Source organism: Fukomys damarensis, unplaced genomic scaffold, assembly GCF_012274545.1.
Source record: "Fukomys damarensis isolate Sample0158 unplaced genomic scaffold, DMR_v1.0_HiC HiC_scaffold_16, whole genome shotgun sequence".
Lineage (NCBI taxonomy): Eukaryota > Metazoa > Chordata > Mammalia > Rodentia > Bathyergidae > Fukomys > Fukomys damarensis.
The window spans coordinates 95087965-95105911 of record NW_022900928.1 but is presented as its reverse complement, the minus strand read 5'-3'; the positions used below and the strand labels follow the sequence as shown (position 1 = coordinate 95105911).

The window sequence follows — 17947 nt, the reverse complement described above, 5'->3', positions numbered from 1 at the left end:
CTGAATGATATTTGGTTTTGTACGTGGCCTTCTAATACAGATAAAATGAGTTATGCCTCATTATTTTATGATTGAATATCATAAAGTGATTTCATTGCAATATTGGTTATCTATAATATTCAAACACACTAAAAACAAAGATACATATCCTATTTTTTATTGTTTGTTTCCTTCTTCCACCTCCTACTCCTTATAAGTAGTGTCCATATATGCACTTATAGTCAACAGATATATGATGACCAGGAAAGAGCTTTTGGGGAAGGAGTCCAAGGGCAGGTGCTCCAAGGCTGAGAAGGAAGCATGTGGTTGTGGTTCTGTGGCCTGGGCTCCTAGAAAGTCACAGGTGGTGATAAGAAAGATTGCATACCTGGAGATATTGTCAGGCACCTCCAGCTCCCACTTTCGAGTGAGAAAATAGTAGGAAGCTTGTGGTGGGATTACCAAGATGCTGCTGTCTCCAGCAAGGAGAGTGCATACCCAAGGTTCTATGCAAATCCTGGCAGGTGGGAAGTGGGGAGTGTTCATAGATGGAGCAAAAAATGATGTGAGATGATCAAGTTAGGAGGAGAGACAAGTATGGGCAAAATAACCTATAAGGATAGGAGGGAAGACAAAGAGATAGCTGAGGTCTCTAAGACATTGACATTGCCTTCTGGAGAATATGGTAAAAATGAATAGAGAAATACAAAGGGATCAGGGAGCCCAAGTGAGTCCAATGCACATTCACTGGCCACAGCCACCATGCTGAACACTTGGAAGATCTGTGAAGCTTTGGGGGAAGCAGATAAGTTCCTGAGCCCATCTTTCTATCACCATCTTAGGTGTCTCAAGTTATTTCACCATGAAGTAAAATCTTTGCTATTACAGGACTAAACAAATGCAGTTCTTTGTATCTATATAGAGACAGCTGCAGCAGACAAGTGGTTGCGTGCAAGGGTGTTGATCAGATGGAAAACCAGAATGAATATGAAACTCTGGAATTGTAATGCTAGCAGCAGAGTAAATCCAGTTTCTCAGTGTGAACAGATATGGAATTAAAGAAACATATTTCTGTACTTTCGTGTATGTATATGCATAGGCACATTTTCCAGCCCTTGGAATGATGTCAGTCCAAAAGCACAGATCTGGTGCCCATATCCTATTGTTTATATATCCTTATTTACTAAAAGTACAGGTCTCTTTGGATAAAAAATACAGCTAAGAAGACTGCAGCTGGATAGCTTGGAATACTTTCTTGTGCCACAAAGCAAGAGGGTAAGAAAAAAGCGATGAAACTCTGACAGGTAGGAAGACTTAAGAAGAGAGACAATTCCTTTACTCCTACATTTTCCGTGAACAATGCTTGACACACACTGAAAGGTTTTTACTCCATAACTGTCCTTTAAAACAGAAATTAGTGCCAAAAGCTCAACTCATGCCAGACAAATTTGTTTTAATTAATTACATGTCAGCCTTGTATCTTCAGAGTGTGCCCCAACTTTCTGCAAAGCTACCACTTCAGTTAAGCCAGTGGCAACTATGCTACATGAAAAGCACAATTTTTTAATGGTCAGGCTTATTCTTTATATGTGGTCTCTTACTATTTCCCGTTCCATCCATCTGTTCCTTTGTTTATTAAACAGGCTCATATTAAGTACCTATATTCTAGGAAGAGTATAGTTGGCTTACAGAGTTTTAGAGTTGGGTAAAAAATGGCAGATAATTATTTTTGCCTCTTCTCACATCCAGATTTTATTGATTAGGAAAGGAGATGGTGAGTAGATGGAAGGATTTAAGCACTTCAAAACCAACTATAATTTAATCTTTCCATAGTTTACATTTTTAAAAAAAAAATCTTCCAGCCTGGACATTACCTGAAAAGATGTGTTATTGCTGCTCCAAATCTAGATGCACTTCAAGAATGACAACATTTTTCATAAATATTTGCTGGACAAAGAAAAAGAGTCTATATGCTCTATGAAAGCCTGATTTACTCAGTTCTCTTATTGATTGCATCGAGTAGTGTCTAGCATACAGCTTGTGTTCAAGAAATATTTATTGAATAATTTTTAAAGAAGATCTATGCCAGTGTGCAGATGGTGGCGGTGGTCATTGGTGCGTCACTGGTAGTTGATATTATAGTTGCCAAATGTTTATTTTGGGCCTTCAAGTTCTTCCTCAGCCTATGTGTTCCCCTGCCTTCAGTGTTCTTGCTCAGTCATTTTGCACATCTTTGTTCTCCATGCTGTGTGGGGGATAAGAGGCGGGGGTCAGATGACAGAGATGAAGTTAATGTGCCTCTTGGACCTCTAGGAGGAGCCCTGATTTTACTAAAACTCCAGAAGCTGGTGGGAGAAGGGAGCCAAGAGGAGGAAAGAGTGAGGCTGGAATAAATGCTCTGGCATTAGGGTTTTCTTTGCCCTGGCTGGGAGATGGTATGAGCACAGCTCGAAGGCATTCCTTCCTCGCTGTGCTTCCCCAGCCATATCACTCTGTCCCTGCAGCTTCTTGGGCTCAGTCCCTTGATCTGTTTTTTCTTGTGAAGCTTCCTTTGTAAGAATCAGCTCCTGTTGAGGCCCAGCATCACAGGGATGTTGGATGCTCTGGGGGACAGGGGTTGCAGCGTGGTGCTCTCTTGTCCTCTGAGGGGTGCTCCCTGCCTAGTTCGCATTACATTACTGAGTCTGAAAATGAAGCATAGAGGAAACCAGAGAAGGGGCTGGATAAGCTGAGCAGGGCATCTCTCTAAGTTAATCAGGAGGAACGAGAAAGTTGAGTGTGCTTGTCCTGGGTCTGTGCTAGGCTGCAGGCAGGGTCTCTGTCCAAATGGAGAACATCTCTGTGTGCAGGGGAGCAGACAGAGGAAGGAGAGACCCAGTTATCACTGCAAAGGAGGCATCTACTAGCAGGAAAGTGACTGTCTGAGAACAGCTGTACACTTGGCTCTGACAAGCATGAAGGGCAAAGAGGAAGTATGAGTTGTAGCCACAGAGAGAAGCACTTGCATCCCAAGCCAATTGTGAGAGGGAGACAAGCTGCACTGCCACCATGGGCTCCAGGCTCCTCAGCTATGTGGCCCTTTGTCTCCTGGGAACAGGTGAGTCCTGGCCAGGGCTTCCCTTGCACTTCTGGCTTTCCCACGGAGCTTCCTCATAAAACTCTCCCTTAGTCTTAGTCTAAATTTGGCCTTTTGCTTCCACAGGTTCTGTGTATTCTAGAATTACTCAGATACCGAAAAGCCTGGTCACAGCGATGGGGACTAACAGGAGTCTGAAATGTGAACAAAACCTGGGACACAATGCTATGTATTGGTATCAACAGAACACTAAGAATACTTTAAAGCTTATGTTTTATTACAACTATAAAAAACTCATTAGAAATGAGACTGTTCCAAATCGCTTCACCCCTGACAATTCACACAGCTCTCAACTGTACCTTCACATGGCTGCCCTGGAGCCAGAAGACTCAGGTGTGTATCTCTGTGCCACCTGAGACACAGCTGTGCAGCATCGCCATCTCCCCATACACAAACCTCCTAGGTGGAGCCGGGAAGATGTGGGGGTAACATGTTCACCAGAGCCTTGAGACTCAGTTCAGCCTCCTGTAGGGCTCAGACAGAAACCTCAGACCAACGTGGCACCTGTCAGTTCACTGGCTGCGACACTGATGAATTCTCCATGCAGACATCTGCATCCCACAGCCTGGCTGTGTCTTAAACAAGACGGAGCCTGCGGGTGAGTAGAGAACAGACACATTCAAGTTACTGTTTCAAGTATCCTCCAGTTGGTTTGCGCTGTTGGGAAATTTTTCATGAATCATTTGACACTGGCCCCACCAGCCCCCCTTCCAATATGTACCTTTTCCTGACTTCTCTTTCTGCCCAGGTTAGTGAGCCCCTTTATCTCAGCCCTCATCCCAGCTCCAAATACACTCAGACCCTGTTCATAACACTTTATCTCCTCTCCAGTTGTCTCTGTCGCTCCTCTAAGTGTGCCTGTCTGTGAGGACAATAGTTACCATGTGGCTTGCATCCTTGTCTCGTAATGTCCTCTGTCCAGCTCACCCCATCAGACAGAAAAGAGCCCCAAGTCCTGGGCTATCAGATGTATTCACTGGCAAAGAGACTCTGTCCTTTCTCCTGTAGAGGGCGCTCCAGGAATGGTAAGTGTTGCCAGAATCGGAAACAACTCGGTCAGACTTTGCTTAGAGAATCCCGGGAGGTCAGCACACCCTTTCTCTGCATTCAATGGCCAGCATCCAGAGCTGGAAGACACCTCGTTCCTGCTGTGTCCCTGCTATGGATTACTGGCTTCTCTGTTGGGCAATTTTTAGTCTTCTGCAAGCAGGTGGATTCTCAGGACTCTAACAGATTATCATCTCACACTTTCTTCAATAGCTCTAAATCATTCTCTTAATATTTTCTTTTTCTTTACCACAGGACACACAGAACGTGGAGTCATCCAAATCCCTAGCCACCACGTCACAAGGCTGGGGGAGATGGTTATCTTGAGTTGTGACCCCATTTCTAGTCACTTTTACTTCTTCTGGTACCGTCAGACCTTGGGGCAGGGAATGGAATTTCTGGTTTCCTACTCTATGGGTAAGATTTCGGAGAAGTCTGACATATTCAAGGATGACTATTCAGTTGAAAAGTCTGATGGTTCATATTTCACTCTGAAGATTCACCCCACAAAGCTGGAAGACTCAGCTGTCTACTTCTGTGCCAGCAGCTTAGCCACAGCCTTGCATAAACACCTCTCGCCTGTGCACAAACTCCTGTATGTCTGCCTCTCTCCCAGCTACCAGCACCTCTTCCTGTCCACGAGATGGAAGTTTGGTTGGCTTCGTTGTTGCATGTGTCTCCATGTAGACAGATATCTGAAATCAAACTGCCTCCTGGCATGGACTTCAGACCACACACTTTGTCCAACTGCACAGACTGAGTAGGAGGACCAGTCTTGGTCAAACATTTCTTTCTGGGAGTAAGGCTCCTTTTCTTAAAAATCATTTTTAAGGCTGAGTGAGCTTCAGAGACAACAACATTACTATCTAACCCTTCCAAAGCCCACCTGCTCCTCATGGCCCGAAGCCAGACCTTGGACTTCACAGCCTGGCTCCACTCCTGCCCTGACAATACAATGAATTCTCAGGTAGCCGACAGAAAAATCAGCCTGATATTGAGGGACAAGGCCTAACTACAGCCCTTTCCCCACCTGTGTTACTTGTCCTTTTTCTAAGACCTCTGCCACCCTGCTGCCAGGATCTACTGGAGGAGGACTGAGTCCTAGCAACACTTTTGGCCCTATAACCACAAGGAGGAGCTGTGACCACACTGAGCTGCAGGGAACCCAGAGGAAGGCCTGAGAGAATTCTCTGGATGAGACAGGGTTAAGAGAAACTTTGGGTTTATTCATATCATGGGAAGATGTGGTCTGCAGAGGCTGGGTGCCAGAGCTGCGGTATGGCATGTTTTATGTAGGCTATTCCTTTGCACTGACATGCAGGTGTCCCAGCAGTTAACCCAGACTGCCTGACTTGGTGCATGTGGACCAGCATGGGATCAGAAAAGTTGGAGCTGTGGAGGTTGGGCGCCCACAGACAGATGCAGGTGGATGGCCTGCTCTTGGGAGAAGTAAGAGAGGATCTGGGGTCTGGGCCTCTGTCTCAGCTCAGCCTAGTCTACTTTAGCCCTGTGGCAAATGGTGGTGAACACCCAGGGCACTGGCAGTGAACCTAAAAGGACAGGAGTTCCTCAGGGAGCTTGCAGAGAAAATAGCTGGGATAAATCTACTGATAGTCCAGAGGAGGCGAGTTCCATTTCATCCATTCTACAATATCAGCTAATTGAACTAGAAAAGGTTTGATTGTCTTACATCTGTTTGGTGGTCTTCTGTGTTCTGGAGCAAGAATGTTCAAGCAATAATCAAAATTCTTCTCCAGGGTGCAAAAATGGTCTGTCAAAATGGCAGCAACAGATTCCCTTCTGGGACCTACTTCCAGCTTCTCTTTCTATCTACAAAGACTCAGAGACCTTAAAATTGTCCAGATGCCCAAACATTGTATGACAACAATGTGCCTGGAGATATAAAGGCGATGGCATTGACCTACAGCCACGATGCAGAACTGAAAGAGGACCTTTCACTTGGCTTTCAATCTGGGATCCTGGTCTATCTTTTTAAAACAATCACTTGCAATTTCCCTTACTTCTTGTAAATCCAAGAATTACATTTTGTGCAAGTTCCCATAGTTGTGCAGCAGAAAGAAGCTTCAGAATATCTATCTATGCCGCCATATATGTTCCACCTTCCTCCCTCATGCAAAAGTTGGTTAAAAGGAAACTTGTTAGCCTTTCTGTGAAAGTTCATTTTGCAGTTTATCTTGGAATAAATCAAAGGAACCTCTTGAAGATAGCCAACTCATTCTTCTACGTTGCAATCTATATTTCTTAACTTTTTGTATTATAGGCCATTTCAGAGTCTGTTAAAAATGATAAAGATCATAAAAATGCAGGCTCATACTTTAAAACTCAAAAGTAAATATAAATTGAATAGCTTTAACTTGAGGCTTGGAAGTTCAACCCCTCCCTAACTTTCTCACTCACACCTGCACACTTTCTACCCAATAATAAAGGACGGTGGCATACAATCCTTTTAAAGTCAATTAATGCTTGCATAGCGTAGTACTACATTAAGCTTTTGTTGTTTTCAGTGGCCTACAGATCAAACATTCATGACCACTTAGCAGTACACATAATAAGTATAATATTTTAAGTGGATATGAGAATTTAATACTAAATGGGCAAATAATATAGAGTGATAATAATTTATAAAGGTGAAGGACAAATGGCCTGTAACAGAGTGTCCCATCTGATTTTTATCTGAATCTCTGTTTAAAAAACTGGTCTCTGTCAGGCCACCTGCAGGTGTACAATTGCATGACTTGATATGTATGTTCACTTTTATATTTTTGTCGGCAAGAAGATGGATTTTTTTTTTTGAGACTCAGAGGCACCATTGACGAGCACCAGCTGAGCAGAATGGAAAATGTGCCATGGCCTTTGTACCCCTGAAGACCTGAGACTGAAATTGAGCACCAGTCAAGAGAGACCAAATCTGACAGCACTGAACTCTCTATAGAATTCTCTGCTAGGAAAACTGTAAGAGACTCTGCCTTCATCCTGTTCTGCCAGACAACCCAGCCCAGCACCCTGATCCCTTAGGATCAGCACTTCTAAGTGCTGGCAGGAGACAGCACTTCTAAGTGGAACCATGTTCCTGTGGAGGTTACAAAAAGCAGAAGCAGTAATGGAGATTTTGTTTCTAAAATGGAAGATTCTGCTTACAAAACATACCAACACACATGCCTTTCCCAGTAAAACCCAAACTTTTGGAAATGGTCCAAATATAAGAAGGAGTTTGAATATGGGATAGCCAAAACCTTGACCAATATCCAAAATAAGTGTCTGGATATCATTCAGTTCGCTTCATATCTGCTCTAGTTCTTCTCTAGACTTCTTCCTCATTAATTCCATACTAAAATTATTTCCTTTTTCTTCCCTTCTTTACTTTCTTGACTGAAGCCTGGATCTTGCCAGGGACCTCAGCATCAGCCCCCAATTCTTTTATACAGGCTCCCTGTTCTCCAACTCCGCCAGCCATCTCAGAAAAGCGGGTGTAAAGAATTATTTGCTTGTTCCCTTCTCTCTTTTATGTGTGTGTTTGTGTGTATGTGAGTATCAAGTGTCTTTCTGGCAGTCCTAGTTCCTAGTTCTTGGTCTTACTCCAAGGTGCTGACCTGGTACCATCCACTGACTCAGAGATGTGAGTATGGTGTCAGACCGACCAGTAGGGGGAGCTCGGACCCTATCAATTTCCTGAGCTCCACCTCTAAGGCAGTCAGGCTGGTACAGGAGCTAAAGGATAGCATGGAATGAATATGGTTCTTAACCGGGCGGGTTTCCTATTATTTGCAGGAATTTTTGGTTGTCATGAGTAAGGATAGGGGGCTGCAGTGGCACCTGGTGGGTAGAGGCCAGGGATATTCAATCCCACGTTGCACAAGACAGTTGCCATGACAAAGAAGTATCCATGCAATATGTCAGCAGTGCTGATGTTGATGAATCCTGGGCCATACAATGGGTTTTAAACTATAGACCAAAAAGGAAGGTGATTTGTAGACAGCTCCAGGACAGAGAAGTCATTCCATTTATATTTTCCTAACTTTTCTGCTGTCTTATAGTCACTTTGCTCCCAATATGTAGTGATGTTTTAATCTTTAGCAACCGCCCCCCCCCAAGCCCTTCCTTTGCGCACAGAGCATCTCAGGGAGTGGGACTCTCATCTCAGGGAGGCTTACCTCCCTGAAGGGCTCATCAGCAGAAATTGCTCTTATCATCACATTCCTGCATCTTAAGGGGATGCAGCTGATGTCTGGGTGAGAATTCAAGTTGGCCCCCTCTTCCCATCTTTGACATACCCAGGAATCGCTAGGCATACGTCAGATCTCCAAGACTGCCAAGGTTTGAATAAGATCATTGTGTATTATTGTGCAAGGAAACAAAAGACCTAGAAAAGGAAAAGCAGCTCTCCTCTGATGCTGGAGCCAGAAAAGGAGAGGAGGAGGCAGCCAGCTGCTGGGGTAGCAAAGTGGAGGTTAGGCAGCCACTGGTGTAAGAACAATTAATTGTTACAGACACATCCTGGGGGAACTTACCCACCCCACTGAAGCCCTCCCTAGAAACCCCAAATGCACCTTTGAAAGGGGCAAGCTTAGAATATGAAAAAGGAGGAGACCTTGGGAACAGGGAGATCATCACAGGCTGTGACATCATAGGAAAGCACGTGTTATTGGTAGTAGAGCCTCCAGCCTGGTCTTACTGCTATAGATCAGACTTTGGAGCTAAGGCTTTGCCTGGCCTACCGCGCTCCTGTCATGGGCTTTAAGCCACTCTGCTCTGTGGCCCTTGGCCTCCTAGCAACAGGTGAGTGGAAGCCCAAGTGGCATGGCCCTGTTTGAGTCTGTTTGAGTCCTTTGACCACCTTGACAGCAAAGTCTACTTCCTGGGATCTGCCTAACTCTATTTCTTTTCCTTTGTAGGCTCTTTGGACACAGCTGCTTCCCAGACTCCAAATGATATTGTTACACAGGTGGGAAACAAGGAGTCCCTTTCATGTGAGCAAAATCTGGGCCATGATACTATGTACTTGAATAAGCAGACCCCAAGCAATTTGCTGACACTTTTATTTAGCTGCAATAGAATGGAATTAATTTTAAATGAAACACTTCAGAGTTTCTCCCTATGAAGCCTTGAGCCACATCCCTGGAACAGGACAATTCTGCTGCGGATCTCTGTGCCCTGCAGTGTCACTGCCTCAATGTGCAACCACTCTCCAGCCAGAAAGCTGTGTGGGTGACAAGTTCCCCCGGCTGAGGCTCTGTTCTCCAGTCCTTGTGGAACCCCGTGGAGGCTCAGTTGGTAGCATCACCTTCTAGGGCACCAGATGAGGCAATGCTGCTTTTGACACACACATAAGACTCCCAGATTTCTGCATATCAGCTAGGGGTCAGAGGGCCAAGAACAGTAGCAAAGAGGGTGGGGGCAGATGCCTGAAGGGCCGCTGGGCCTCCATGGCATATGCAAAGGCCCTGGGGTCCAGATTCCAAGGCTACCCAGAGCATATGCACCTGAAGTGCTTAGCGTCCTTGAAACCCAAGACTTCTCTCCCTGCCTCAGTTTCCCACCAGTGTGCAGACCCCAGAGGACACGGGAGGCTCAAGTTTGGGGACCACCCTGGTTATATGGTTCACGATACGGTCACACGTGGACTTAGGATTCCAGAGACAGTGAGGGAGCCCAAAGATCTTAACTGCCAAGAGAAGATATTCCTTCTCTTTGCACACTGCACAAAGTGGCACCTACTGTCCAGAACACGATGGCAGGTATGCTGTCGCTAAACATGTTTGGTGAGCACAAGCTTAAAGGGGAGTTGAGCTTCCCGTTTTAACAGTGAAAAGGTATTTGGAGAAATGTGAAAGTTCACAGAAATAGGTAAACTAGGAATGTTTAGGGAAAAGTCATTTGAGGCAGACACCTTCCTCTTCGAAAAATGACCATGACAATTCTGTACCAATTCTGATGGAGTCCTCCCTCACAAGCAGGTAGCAACCAGAAAACGGAAGATATTGTGTGATTTAGAAAGTGTGTTAGATATAAATCTCTAAGCAATGCTTAGTTATCGGGCCTATGTTAAGGGAGGAAACATCAAATTTGTATTCTGATACAATTACACAGGTAGGCTGGGCATGGTGGTGCATGACTATAAACTCAGCACTCAAGAAACTGAGGCAGGAGGACTGTCTCAAGTTTGAAGCCAGCCTGGGCTACATAGTGAGTCACTTCTCTGCTGCATAGATTGTGTGATTTTTGTCCATGTAGTTATTTGAGATATCATCTTTCTTAAAGGTGGGCTTTATTCCAAACACTGAGGAGACAAACAAATGCAATGGAATGATCTATTATCCTTAAACGATTTCCAACATCTTTATTGTCATATGGCATATTTTTGTCCAAATCGTAGTACTTATAATTATAGTGTTATGGTTAGAATTAGTTTATAAATCTATAAATTTATGTTGGGGCAGAAGGGTAATTACCTATGATCTAAGTCAAGGATTGATAATTTTTTTAATCCAGGGATATGTTGAATCAGAAGGAAAGTATAGCATTTTACTAATGTATAAAGTTTTGCAATGTTACATGGATTACAATTTAAGTAAGGGGGTTTGGACATTATCTTTCTGAATGTGGTTGTGCATGTGATAAACTTCAACCTGCTACAACTGGAGATATAGATGAGAACCTACAATCAGCCCTGGTTTAAAAACTAGCATTGTTATGATTTAAATTATTGCAATTGGCATCAGCTTCACCAAGGGGATACTTTGGCCCTTCCTCAAAGAAACAGAAAGAAAAATTGAATAAAGAGAATTTTATTGTTTGATTGCTCAACAAATAAACTAAGTTCCAAAGATTTTGAAAAAAAATAGAGCCTAAATTTAAATGCTGCATGAGAGTGAAAGGTGAGTCTGGCCTTAGGACAATATCTGCATCTCCAGCAGCAGGAGGTGGGTCAAAGGTGAGTTTAAGTTCCGGAGTTACCCAAAGAAGGAACATGATCTCAGGATCATCTGAATTGCAAGAAGGAAAAGTGGAGAATAGAATAGTCCCTCTGAAGAAAGCTGAAATAAATGTGCCTACATAAAATAGTAATAGTATAGACTGTCTGAAGATACATGGAAGGCATAGATGATTCCAAAACAGCTGGGACTGGGAGGCATAACGTACTGAAAAGGAGCCCTCAAAATATATGCAAGGAAATCTCCTTTCTGGGGCAATTCCTAAACCATGCTGGATGCCAGAAGGTAGAGCAGAGGACAGGTCTGGAAGACTGGGGAGCTGAAAAGTCACCCAGGGCTGGGGGACATAGGCATTCCAACCTAGGTAGAGTGGAGACACAGTGGTGACTATGCTGTGGTTTCTGCTGAGACTCCACACAGGCCGTGCATTAGTTATCAGGACCACAGGCCAGAGCTAGAGAGGGACGAGCTGGGTAGACCCTAGGATATCCTACATTTAAACTTGCTAGAATGTCACTTAACACTCGACAAGAAAACAAGATAGTCCAGAGTCTCCCCCATATCATCCACAGTGTCACATATAAATTGCTTTATAATCCTTCATGTAGAATATTTTAAAAGACTCCTAGTTGTTCATTATTCCTAGAATCTAATTCATTCTGCTACCTGTGTTTTGTTTGATTTTGTTTTTGAGACAGGGTCTTGCTCTGTAATTCAGAATATCCTGGCAAACTTGAAAAGACACTCACTAAAGAGGACTTCTGGAACTGCTTCAGAAAGTGGCACGAATGCTAGAATCAGTGTGTTCCAAGGAAAGGAGTATTTTACGAGGGGTTAATGACAAAATGTATTTTACTATAACAACAGTTTTAAAAAATGTAAACGCTCACTGTACATTTTGATCACACACTGTATGTTTGATCTAAGCCAAGCCAAGCCCTACACCCTCAGACACAGGGTCTGGCACAGCCCTTCCGTGCTTCTCCCCGCACCTTCCTCGGTGTCGGGCTCCTCTTTGGCATCCCAGACCTGCACCGTCACTGATGGGCCCTGGTCCAGGATGGCACTGTGCTCACCCAATCATCCTCACTCCACAAGCTTTAGGCTTCAGCTGAGACATAAAGAGAAGTAGTTTTTTGAGATTGTCCCCTGTGACTGAGCAAGGGAACAGAGAAATTAATTGAAGGATAAATGGTCTGTGTCTGAGAGGGTCTCCGAAGGGAGGGGGACAGAGAGAGGAGCTATAAAATGAGGAAGGCAGCTAAGAGCAAAAGGGCAATCTCATGAATACCACTGAGGAGTAACAAGCAGCTCTGCGCTTTCTGCATTCATCCCCATTGGTCACAGCCTGCTCGATGCAAATGCACCACCTATCAGAATCTCGATAGAGTATAAAAAAGGGAAGAAGAAACTTCCACTGGACCTGGGACAGTCAGGGACAGGTAAAACCACCAATCAGGGCCATGGAACTCAATTCCAGCCCCCCTCACACAGGGTATCCTAGTCAGAGGATGCCCATCTGAAATCTGGCTGTACCATGAGCTGCAGGCTTCTCTGCTGTGTGGTCCTCAGTCTCCTGGGGGCAGGTGAGTCTTGGGTTCCAGTGGAATGTCCTTGGACTGCAAGCTTATTCCTTTTTGCTATGGTCACAGCTTCCCCCTAGGTTCTGTCTGAGTTTTGTTCCTTTTCCCTCACAGACCCCATGAACACCAGAATTATCCAGACACCAAGACATCTGGTCATGGGGACAACGGGCAAGAAGTCTTTAACATGTGAACAACATCTGAACCACAATGCCATGTACTGGTATAAACAGAATGCAAATAAGCCCCCTGAGCTCATGTTTCTCTGCAACTTTCAGAAAGTGGTCCAAAATGAGACTGTGCCTAGTCGCTTCTCACCTAAGTGCACAGACAGCTCTCACTTCTACCTTGACTTGACTGCCCTGGAACCACAAGACTCAGCAGTGTATCTCTGTGCCAGCAGCCAAGACACAGCCCTGCACAGTCACTGTCTCCCTGTGCACAAACCTGTTGGTCCAACCAGAAGCTTTGGGGGCAAATGAGCGCTCCATTGAACATTTCCTGTAGGACCCCATACGTAAACCACTATACAAACCATAATACCACCTGCTATCTCAACAGATATGGTGACTTTATACTCAATGCATGTTTTCAGAGTGTGGGGTTTCTTTTCCTCGTATGTGACTCTGCCCTGTTAATTGATGAAAAGACAAATACTTTTAAATCTAGTTTTTAAAATGTCTTTTTCAATGTGAAATGAAACAGGCCTGTTATAAGTAGATCTTTTGGCTTAAGAGTTCACAGGGGTTTTCTGTGACAACTGCAGCCATAACCCACAAAAGGCCAAAGGGTAAGACATTGTCCTTCGAAGGTTTCATTTTACATATCAGGACCCAACAAATCTGAGCCTCTTGTTCTCAGGAATCAAGAACTATGGTCATCTAGCCAGGCAGTGTGAGCTTGAGGAATCAGAGAAGGGACTTCCTGGCAAGGGTCCCAGGCTGGAGGCAGCTGCCAGGGACAGTAAGAAATTCTCCTTTGGGAACTAGAGTGAGAATCTATGTACTGCTCTGATTTCACTAGCTCTATTATTCTATATTCCAGCTTGGCTGTTCTGTAATTTGTCTCTTTTTCCCCGCTTTAAGCTATATCTTGAGCCCTAGCCCTGATCAAAATATCACATATGTGCAGATGCCTTTTCTAAACCTGAGGGTGCCTAGAATATGGCTCTGTCTGTCCCTAACCATCTGCTGGGATCTTGCTCTTTGTCTATACTCTCTTCCTTACTCTCAAATGTCCCCAGCTTAGTTCCCCAGTAGATTGTCTCTCCACACTGAGACTTGTTGGGTCACTTACCCCCTTTTGTCTCTTTATTCCCCCAATTCAAATCATCAGGCTTAGAGCTTCTGCAGCAAGACTTTGCATTGGCCATTGGAGAGGAGAGTGGGTCCTGCTAGTCCGTTCAGGTCTTATATTCCAGCACTCTGTTCTGAACCCTGTGGTATCAGAAGGGCCCTCTCAGGGCACTACTTAACACAGGCTGCCCACCTCAGGATACTCTGGGGTCCAGCCTTGGGGTGTCTCATGCCCATGATGGTATGTAGTTTCCTTGAGTTTGTGGGTGCAGCACAGACTGACGTCACCAGATCTCCTCCTTTGCACTGCTAACAACCACAGCCCCAGCTTGAGAGGCCTCAGACTATGATGGACAGCATCCTCCCCTGCTGTGTGATCTTTGGTCTCTTGGGGGCAGGTGAGTCCTGGAGTGCTTGGAATTTCCCATCCTGCTTTTGCCTGGAGGCAATTTCCAACTTTCACCTCATTCTCGTTTTGCTGTTTGTCTCCTCCACAGGTCACACAGAACCCAGAGTCAGACAAACTCCCAGCCATGAGGTCACAAACATAGGACAGAATGTGATTCTGAGGTGTTATCCTATTTCTAATCACCAGTACATCTACTGGTACCGACAGACTGCAAAAAGAGGAATGGAGTTTATGGTTTATCTTTATAACAATAACACTATGGAAAAGGCAGACTTTTTCAAGGATCGATTCTCTGCAGAGATGCCCAAGGGGTCATCTTCTATCCTGAAGATCCAGCCTGTGCAGCTGGGAGACTCGGCCATGTATCTCTGTGCCAGCAGCTTAGCCACAGCCTCACACAGACGTTTCCTGTCCCTACATAAACTCATTACCTTCCCTCTCCCCAGGCTCGAGCAGCCCTTCCTGCCTATGTAGGTAAGGATGTGTGGCTGGGGCAGTGGTTGCTTTCAATAGGGGCAAAAATTAACCCGAATCACCAAAATAGTCAGTAGCAACAAGGATAAGTCTCGCCATGGTGTTTGAGAAGTGCTCAAAGATGTGGCTGTGGACCCAACCTGGTATGGCTACACAGAAACCTTACCTCCTTTCTGGGTCTCTGTTTTGTTTTTTTTGTTTTGTTTTAGCAAAACATGCCTTCTATCTTTGATGAAGCAGGCCTTCTACAGAGGAAGTGTTTTCAGGACATTGATAAAGATCTTCAGTCTTCCAGAAGAGGCAAATCTGAGCACCACGTGAGGGGTGGGAAGGGAAGAAAGTTCTGGAGCAGTAGATGGCAAAAGCCCCTGGGGACTCTGAACCCAGGACAGGGAAAGAGGCTTTCTGGGGTACTGGTTACCCATGTGAGTACGAGGTCACACTGCAGATGCAGGCTGGCAAGATGGTCAGAGCTGGTCAGAGCCAAAAGCACACCATGAATGAACTGCCCACCCACACAGTGATGTATGGAAGTAACTCTGATCTCTCAGGGCTATAACCCTAAAGTTCTTGAGCCATTGGCAAGGGGTGATGTAATGTAGCAGAAAGCTCTGCCCAGTATTAGCAGGCTATAGTGGCACAAGCTTCTTGCCCCTCCATAATTCAGCTGTGTTACACTGGAAGTAGTCCAATCAGCAAAGTTCGCTTCCAAAAAAGGTCAACTCAGCTCCAGCTAAATTCCTGCCCTCTGAATTAACTGTTCTCTTCGGCACAGATATGCTGTTTCCTCCTTCTACAGTTGCCTGCCTAATACTTGTTATCAGCAGGTGTCCCAGGTCTTGCTCAGTTTTTCCCCCTTACCACACTTGTAATGAATAAACACTGGATATCCTGGGAGTCCTTTGTCTTTGTTGTGTAGAACATCTCAGATCAGCCCAAGACTCAGTTTCTCTCAACTCTCTGTCTGTGTGTTTCTTCTATTTCCCACTTTCATGAGAAAGCTGATCAATACAAGGTTTAACCTCAATTTTTTCCATAAAGGCCCTATCTCCAAATAGAGTAAGCTTGTGTGTTAGACTTCAAAGTAAGTTGTGGCGTAACATAATACACTAAGTCCCTAACATGCAAAATCTTGGTTATTGCCCACTAGGCCGCAGTGGGGCACTGTGGCACTATGGACCTCTAACTGTGGGGAGTACCTACAGAGCTGGAACCAAGGAACCTAGAAGGTTCAAGAAGAGTGCTATGTGATGTTTTTGTCCATCAAATGGTTTGATGACACATACGGGAATGTGTGGTGTGTTTCCACATCAGGGAGTCTGGAACTCCAGCTATCCAATGGGTTGAAGTCTTTCTGAGTTTGAAAGGGAAAAGGAAGGCTTTGGTATGAGACTGGGACAGCCTGCATGGCCCGAGGAGAGACATGCAGGGAAGAAACTGCCTCTAAGGAGAAGCAAGAGAGCTGTGGCATAGATACCTGGCCCAATCCCAGCCCAGCCTGGAGCAGCTCAGTCCAGCTCTGCAAGTTGTATTGTGTCAAGAAGAGACCAAGCTGGGGTCCTGGATTAGCTTAGCCCAGGAACGTGGCAAGAAAAGCAGGTTGCATGGGCATCTGTAGAGACAATGATATCAGAGCAGTGACATCACATCCTAACATCCAATCAGAATTGATGCTCACAACTCCAGCCCTCACAGGACAAGGTGACAATGGCTCACTTCTCCCTTATCCTACCATGGGCTCTAGCTTTCTGCTGTATGTGGCTGTTTGTGTCCTGGGAGCAGGCAAGTCCTAGAGACAGGGAGAGTATCGCCATTCTGAACTTGTTATTTCCTAAATCCTCCACTTCCCCCTGGGAATGCACCTCAGGCTTATTTCTGGATTCCTTCTCTATCTGCTTTTCCCACAGGCCCAGTGAAGACCGGAGTCATTCAGACCCCCAGGCACAAGATCTAAAGAAAAGAACAGCAAGTGACACTGAGATGTTCCCCTTTGTCTGGGCACCAGATTGTGTCCTGGTATCAACAGGTTGTGGGTCAGAGCCTCCAGTTTCTCTTTGAATATTGCAATGAGTTACAGAGAGCAAAAGGAAGTATCCCTCATCGATTCTCAGCTAAGTTCTGTGACTCACTGAGCTGAACATAACCAGCTTGGAGCTGGGGGACTCAGCTGTGCACTTCTGTGCCAGCAGAGGGCACAGCTCTGTAGAGTCCCCAGCATTCTGTGCACAAACTCCTGCCAGCACAGACTAGAGCAACTTCAAATCTGACTATGTGTGAAAGCCTAGGTGTGGCAATGCATGACTATAATCCCAGCTCTCTGGTAGGCTGAAGCAAGAAGATCACAAGTTCAAGCCCAACCTAGGCAACTTAGTGAAACTCTGTTTCAAAATAAAAAAGAAAGGGCCTCAGCTCAATGTGAATGCCCTGGGTTCAACTTCCAGTACAAAAAAAGAGAAAGAAGAACAAAGACCCTAGAATCTGAGATTATAAGAGGAAAGAGAAATGGTTATGTGTCACTGGAAAGTACAGCCTTTTCTACCATTAGAGGAAGAGAAATTAAGGTTTAGAGATTATTTCCAGGCCATGGGAGGGGCTCAGGTTCTCCATTCATGGTTTAGCAGATCATGAGCAGGTGGCTCCAGAAGGTGAGACGCAAGGAGTCTGTGGGCCACTGGCCCCTTGGGGGAGCTGTAGCTCTATGGTGCTTCAGGAAACCTGTGTGGGCATTGGAGAGTGGGTGTGCAGTGGTTTGGGAAGTGGCTCAGGACGACAGGGCTGAAATGAATGTCAGGTGGCCTGCATGGATCGGGGAGGTGGTGTGAATTCACTGGGTGGGGCCTGGGCAAGTGGAGGTAAACACAGACTCATTGTCCAGGGAAGGGCAAGGGTGCCATGGGTCTCAGCGTGCTCAGGAAGGAAGATTTTCTGCTCCTGCATGGGTAGAGGAAGGTGAAATGGCTGTGGAGACGAAGGTGGAAAATCAGCATCAGGTCAGGGGCTGGGGTTGGCAGAGGGGAGTCAGTATGGACAGAAGTCAGGTGTGTTCTTAACACGGCGGGGGGGCGGGGGGG

At 45.3% G+C, this 17947-nt stretch overlaps 2 gene segments (V, D, J or C); both read left to right on the top strand.

Moving 5' to 3' along the window:
- Positions 1 to 12552: 12552 nt before the first annotated feature.
- On the top strand, positions 12553 to 13180 carry LOC104850673. The segment is given in 2 exon segments: positions 12553 to 12701; positions 12813 to 13180. Coding segments are annotated over 2 exon segments (417 nt in total).
- Positions 13181 to 14338: 1158 nt separating this feature from the next.
- Positions 14339 to 16934, top strand: LOC109117521. The segment is given in 3 exon segments: positions 14339 to 14391; positions 14491 to 14872; positions 16784 to 16934. Coding segments are annotated over 3 exon segments (585 nt in total).
- The last annotated feature ends 1013 nt before the right edge of the window (positions 16935 to 17947 follow it).